Below are 7500 nucleotides of genomic sequence, written 5' to 3' on the forward strand. Positions count from 1 at the left end.
ATATGTATGCATGTATGTATGTGTGTAATCTGTAAGCAAGTATGTGTAATGTGTATGCATGTAAATAACATTTGATTAAAAACCACCAGACCTATATTGAGGATAACTTTCTACTTTGCTCCAGACCATACATGTTTATATACAAACAAACAAACATACATACATACATACATACATACATACATACATACATACACCAGGCTTGACGACGAGTCTGTAAGATTTGCCATTGGCTTCAGACTTGGCCTGGTCATTCAGAATAAATACACGTGCCGATGTGGCGCTGGGGCGGACGAGTTTGGGCACCACGGTTTGGTTTGTCGCCTGGGTGGGGGCCGTCAACTACGTCACTCAGCGCTAAACGATTACATTTGTCGGCTCTTCTCCAAGGCTTCAATCCCGGTTCTCAAGGAACCATCCGGCATTTCTGCGCATGATGGTAGGCGACCGGACGGATGCACGCTAATACCTTGGAGAGCCGGCAGATGTTTGGCGTGGGATGTTACGGTCCCTGGCACCCTCGCCGAACGATACGTAAACCTGACAAGTAAAGAATGCGGTTTGGCCGCGGCCAGGGCAGCGGACGCGAAAATGAAAAAATATGGGAACGCCCTCCCCTCGATGGAATTCTTGCCAATATGCATCGAGGTTCTTGGCCTGATGGACCCCAACACCCTTAAATTTCTTAAGGAAATATGCAAAATGATCAGCGTCAGATCAGGCGACAGCAGGGAACTGTTTTTCGCAACTAACCATATTTCGTGTTTGTTGCAGCGGTTCCTGCCTGTCTGTGTGCTTGAAAATATCCAACTGAATGCCGACATGTGCAATTAACGACAAATCAAAGTGTTAATCCATTTGTTACTTGATGTTTGACGGTTCAATGTCACTCATCATGTTTTGGTTTTAACATACATACATACATACATACATACATACATATATACATACATACATACACGTTGACCGTATGATTCCTGTAATATAAGATTATGCAATTGTAATTGTTGTCTTTGAATATATTGCCTAATATTAGATTAGTTAAACTTTTCAGTTATATATATATATATATATATATATATATATATATATGCTTTATGAATGTAGACACTTATTAATAAGTCAAAGATGTTCATTATTGCTAAAGGTTTGTCTCCTGTTCGTTTGTTTGTTTGTTTGCTTTATTGTTTGTTTGTTCTTTCTTGCTGTCGTATCATTGCGGTTGTATGTATTTTGTGTGTACGTTTGTATGAGTACACTTTTCTATGTACATCTATATTTGTATGTATCTGTATGAAGATATGTGTGTATGTGTTCGTATACATTTGTATATTATATCCTTGCTTGTAATGATGTGAGCTTGAATTCTTCAAACCTATTTAGCTGTTTGGCAATCTTTCTTTTCATCCATATTTTCTTTCCCTCATTCGCACACATGCACACCACACACACATGCACACCACACATATATACACACAAACGCACGTACACAAAACCTCTCTTTAACTTTCACTTAATTCCTCTACTTACATTTCTTTTTTCAATCATTCTTCAACTGTCTCTCTCTCCTCTCTTCTTCTTTCTCTCTCTCTCTTTCTTTCTACACGTTTTTCAATTATTCATTATTATTATTTATTAGGTGCATAAAAATATGTTTCGCCCTCTCTCTTTTCAGCCTTCCTATCTCACCTCATTCCTCTCTCTCTCTTTGTTGTGTCTTTCTCTCCATCTTTTCAGCCTCTCCTTTCCTTTCCATCTCTCTCTCTTTTATTCTCAGCTATTTACAGTGCCATGTTGGCTCTATTTTTTTGTGTAAAATTTTTAATTTTCTTCATTTCTGTCCTTTCTCACTTTTTCATTTCACTCTCTCAATCTCACTCTCTCACTATTTTTATTTTTTTTTTGTTTCTTATTCGTTCGTTCTTTAATTCATTCAGTTTCATTCTTTCATTCATTCATTCATTCGTTCGTTTATAACGCAAGAGTGATTTTTAAAATTTTTTTGAATCAAGGAGGTTTGTAAAATGAAAGCCTATTAAACAAAAAAAACGTACTAAAATAACGAAATACACTTTCACACGTACACACTTGCACACACACACACACACACATTCATATACATACACACACATACATCCAAACATGAAGATAGACAAACAAATATATAGACAAACAAACAGCTTGATTACTTAGTTCAGCCACATTTGTGAACCCAGATATTCGTAAAATGGAAAAAAGTATGAAGAAAATTACAAAGTAACTTTTGATTATATGTTAATATGTGTGTGTGTAAGTAGGTACGTATGCTTGTGTGTGTGTGTGTGTGTGCAAGTGTGTGTGTGTGTGTGTAGATGAGTGTGTATGTGTGACTGCGTGTATTTGACTTGATGTCTCATTTCATGTTTGTGTGTATAAACGTGTGTTTGCGTAAACTGAAGTGTGCATCATGTATATGTGTATGTGTGTGTGTGTGTGTGTGTGTGTGAGTGCGTGTGCGCGTGTGTGTCTGTGATGAATTTAACAAACTAACCATATGCAAAATAATTAACGAAAATAAAAAAAAATGAAAAATTTTTGAGAGCATTTATGCTTGCGATAACTTTCATATAAATTTAATTTAAACTTATGAATTCTTCATGAGATCCAACGTTTTTTTGGCTCATTTTTCTTCTCTCTCTCTCTCTCTCTCCCTCTCTCTCTCCCTCTTTTATATATATACATATATTTTCTCTTTCTCTCTTTTTCTCACTCTTTCTGCTTCTCTTTCTCCTTTCATTTCTTTTTTTCTTTCCTTCTGTCCATCTACTGCTCTGTTTTTCTCTGCTTCTGCCTGTCTTTCTCCCTCTCTCTTTCTCTCTTTTTCTTTCTCTCTCTCTCTCTCTCCACCGATCCATCTTACTTTCTTTTTATATCTATCTCACTTTTTCTCTCTCACTTTCTCTCTCTCACTCTCTCTCTCTCCCTCTCTCTCTAAAACCCTTTTCATCTTTTTATACTTATTGTATATATTTATTTTTCAATTTTTTCTTCTTCCTATCTTCTAGCTAAATAGGTACTTACATGTAGGCCGAACAAGCAGAGAAGAATGAATGAATGAGTGTACCTAGAGTAAGATCGATGGACTGCAATCAGTTAGAAAACAATGGAAGATGAGTGAAAGAGTGAATGAATGAGTGAATGAATTAATGAATGAATAGATGAATGAATAAAATAATGAATGAATGAATTAATGAATGAGTGAATGAATTAATGAATGAATGAATGGATTGATGGATGAATAAATCAATGAACATATAAACGAACGATAAACTGATAAATGATTGAATATAAAAATTTAAAAAATTATCAATAAAAAATATAGAAAATAAATCATAGATTGGATACAATTACAGACGTCAAGTTAAACTGGCAAGGCGCTAAAATACACACGCACACACGCACGCACACACGCACGCACACACGCACCCACACACAGACGTACTTGGGGATTATGGAGGTCATTCCTGGCTCAATAACAGCGTCTTTAAAGAACATCTTCGTGAACCTACTAAGGATGACCTCGAATGATCCTTGCTTGATCAGGGATATCTGGTCTTCCTGTCCCAACTCGCAGAATCCTGAAGATTTAGTGGCGATGATGATGATGATGATGACGCTGAAGATGATGTTTAAATTGATTATGATGATGATGACGATGTTTAAAAATTGATGATGATGATGATGACGACAATGATGATGATGATGTTTAAATTGATTATGATGATGATGATGATGAAGGGGGCAATGGCAAGAGTAACAATAGTAATAATAATAACCTGGTAATTTCTTGCTAAACTTGACTACCCTCTGAATGACAGGGGTCATATTCTCGACGAACTTGCTCCAGACTCTTGTCGGGTCTATATCGGTGTTCTGATTGTCGTCGTTATTATTATTATTATTATTATTAACATCAATATTATTATTAATGTTACTATTATTAATGTTAGTGCTAAGATGATTGGTACGATTACGAAGTTGACGAGCATGTTTTTGGCCTGTAAGATGACATCATCATACCATCAACAACAACAACAACAGCAGCAAGGCAAACAAACAAACGAATGAACAAACAAACAAACACGAACAACAACAAACAAACACGAACAAACACGAACAAACAACAAACAAACACAAACAACAACAAAAAAACACGAGTAACAACAAACAAACACGAACAAACATCAAACAAACACAAACAACAGCAAACAAACACGAACAACAACAAACACGAACAAACAAACAAACACGAACAACAACAAACAAGCAAACAGCAACCTCATCCGACTCATAGCTAAGAGGTTCGAAGACGTTCGTTATGGTTTTCGTCTCCTCCAATTTTTTCATTCCCGCCAAAACCTTGGGGGTTGTGTGCATGCACGTCAGGGAATGCGCGTTCAATATCGTCTCGATCACCTAGTAAATATTCAAATTTTTAAATCGACCAATCGTATTATTTCGGAGAAGAAATATTCGACCAATCATACGCAAGATGTTATATTAATTTTAAAGCATTTTCAGCCAATCATGAACAGCTGAATAATCGTACCAATTTAATAAAACTTCCGCCAACCAAATTAGTTTAAAGACGTTCACCCTATCAAATCCAGCCAATAAAAGAAGATTAAATGAAATTTAATTAGCCAATAGCATTAAAGAAAAAATTTTTCTTCCCAACAGAGAGCCAGTAGAATCAAAGAATAGAAACAAAAACAGCCAATAGGATCACTTGATCTATGAGTTCCAATTTTTCTTGAGGAATGTTTCCTTTGATGTTTTCAAGGGTAAGGTCAAACAGACCTTTAGTCAGACCCCCACAACTGACTTGATCAACGTTGTAGTAGTTGTTGTTGTTCGTGACATCATAATTATGATGACGAGATGTTGATTTGAAGTTGATAGATGTTGAGAAGTAATTCGATGATGATGACGACGACGACGATCTACGGTGTTGTTGTTGTTGCTGCTGGAAGAAGTGTTGTTGCTGTAACTGCTGTTGTAGCTGCAGCTGTTGAAAGAGATGTTGTTGCTGTGGTTGGGGCGAAAGTTGGTCGCTTTCAAAATTTTCACATTTTATTCTACTGCGATCAATCAATCTGAAAGCGCTGACTCTACGACCACCACCACCATCTTCTTCTTCATTGGCTCTGTCGTCACTAGCGATCCTTCCTCTGACGCCATTGTTACATGTCATGGTTATGTCGATGTTGTTGTTGTTGTGGTGGCTGTTGCTGCAGCTGCTATCCTCATCTTCATCGCTCGACTTCAACTCAGTTTTAACGATGAAACCACCGCTGGCGAAGTTAAACTTGCCGTTGATGTTGTTAGGACCCAAAGCTGCCGACAAAGGGACCTCCAGACGAGATGCAGCCACTCTTTTGGCACCAATTCGGCCCCCTCCCGCCAAATATAAACCCGCCATGGACGACATTTTGTCGGCCAGCACATCCCCGACTGCACAATTGTTGTTGCCAACGTTACTGACGTTATTGTTGACGTTGTTGTCGTCCTCTTCCTCATCATCCCCCGACATCCTAATCGGTCGGTTGTTACGCACTAGGCCAAAGTATTTCCGCGGCAAAATTATTTCGCCTTCCTCGAGCTGTTTGTGCAGTTGCTGCTGCTGCTGTTGCAATGGCGGAGAAGTCGTCGATGTCGTTGCTGATGTTGCTGCTGCTGGCATGGAAGCACGAAGAATCGGAAAACTGTGATTGGTTGGTTGGTTGGTTGGTTGGCTGAATGGTTGATTGATTGGTTAATTGATTGGTTGATTGATCGATTGGTGGTTGATTGGAGAAATAGAATGAAAAGCGTTGATAGTGATATAGCATGTGTTAAACTTAAGATTGGAACCTGACGAAGCATATGTTCACAATTAGGAGATCAAGAAATGTTACAAAAAACCAAAAAAGATTTAAAAAAATTGTTATAAACCGCTCTAACCGCTAAAAAACCAACCGACCAAAATCAGCCAATCAACGAACAACCAATCAACGAACAACCAATCAACAAGCAACCAACCAGCTAAAATCAACCAACCAAGAAAAATTAACCAACCAACAAACAACTAGCCAACTATTCAACCAATCAACAAGCAACCAGTTAGCCAACCAATCAACAATCAAACAATCAATCAATCAATCAACTATTAACCAATCAATCGACCGATCAATCAACCAATCAGCCAACCCATCAACCAACCCTTCACTGCTACTCCAGCTGTCTTCTTGAGGACAGCTGTTTAACAAGTTATTCGTTCTCATCATCATCATCATCTTCATCCTCTCCTCATCAGCAGCGTCGTCATCATCGTCATCATCACGTCCACCATTGACTTCCTGTTTCACTTTCGCCATGGAAAACCCAAACCGGCTATTAATAGAAGGGTCAATGAGATGATGATGTGGGTGGGACATGGAGAAATTATCAGTGTGATGAGGATGATGATGATTACGAAGACGACGATAACGATCATCATCATCGTTAATATCATCATCATCATCATCATTGTTGTTGTTGTTGGAAGAAGTTGGTGAAAACTTGTTAGATTGATAAGCTTGTTTAGGATTGTAACCATTCGGTAGTCGGTTCAAACCGAGCTGATACCCTTTCAACTGAAAAGTGTTCGTAGTCAGATACTGTGGATGCAGTAGCGTGGACGCTGACGCTGACGATGATGATAATGATGATGACGATATGGTCGACGACGACAACGACAACGACGACAATGAGGATTGCGACGGGCAGGGAATTGGATCCTGAAATGGATATAATACGAAATCAGGATCCGCCTTTATGGCTTGGGGAGTCATGAAATTTGAGATGTAGATGGGTTTGTTGCTGCTGCTGCTGTTGTTGTTATTGTTGTTGTTGCCAGTGGTGTTGTTGTTTGGCAGTTGTAGCTGTTGTTTCAACTGTAGGAATTGTTGTTGTTGGTGCTGTGCGAAACGTAAATAACCATCGTCTGATTTGTTCAGTAGGCCGTTTTTGTTGTAAAGCGGGCCGACTGAGCGATGGTTAATGACGTCATTGTTGTTGTTGTTTAATTTGTTGTTGTTGTTAGATGTCGTTGTAAACAAAGTTGCGCTGCTGTTGTTGCTGTTGTTGTTGTTGTTGCTGCTGCTGCTGCTATTACTGTTGTTCAGCATTTGCTCCTGCTTCAACCTTTTCGGACGCCTACCCAATCTAGAACCTAGGATGGAAATTATCATTAAGACGGTGACGACGATGAAAATCATGAAGTTGTGGCAGCGGCTGGCGACGTTGTATTTTTGTTACTGGAGAAAGTTAACCTAATTATAATGAATGATCATAACGATAAATGCTACTACTACTACTGCTGCTGCTGCTGCTACTGCTGCTGCTGCTGTATTAGATATTTTTATTACTATTATTTATTATTATTAATTATTAATCTTAATATTACTATTATTGTTGTTGTTACTTTTATTATTATTATTA

General features: G+C 38.1%; 1 protein-coding gene across 1 annotated transcript in view; it reads right to left on the reverse strand.

Moving 5' to 3' along the window:
- The window catches only part of HELRODRAFT_172114 (hypothetical protein), a gene marked incomplete at both ends in the record, with an annotated part of 6430 nt that extends 5606 nt beyond the window's left edge, over positions 1–824 (reverse strand). Inside the window, one exon of the mRNA XM_009018781.1 lies at positions 370–824. Within this exon, the coding sequence (XP_009017029.1) occupies positions 370–824 (455 nt within the window). The remainder of the gene's footprint in view (positions 1–369) is intronic.
- Positions 825–7500: the final 6676 nt, after the last annotated feature.

This window comes from Helobdella robusta, assembly GCF_000326865.2.
Source record: "Helobdella robusta unplaced genomic scaffold HELROscaffold_22, whole genome shotgun sequence".
NCBI lineage: Eukaryota > Metazoa > Annelida > Clitellata > Rhynchobdellida > Glossiphoniidae > Helobdella > Helobdella robusta.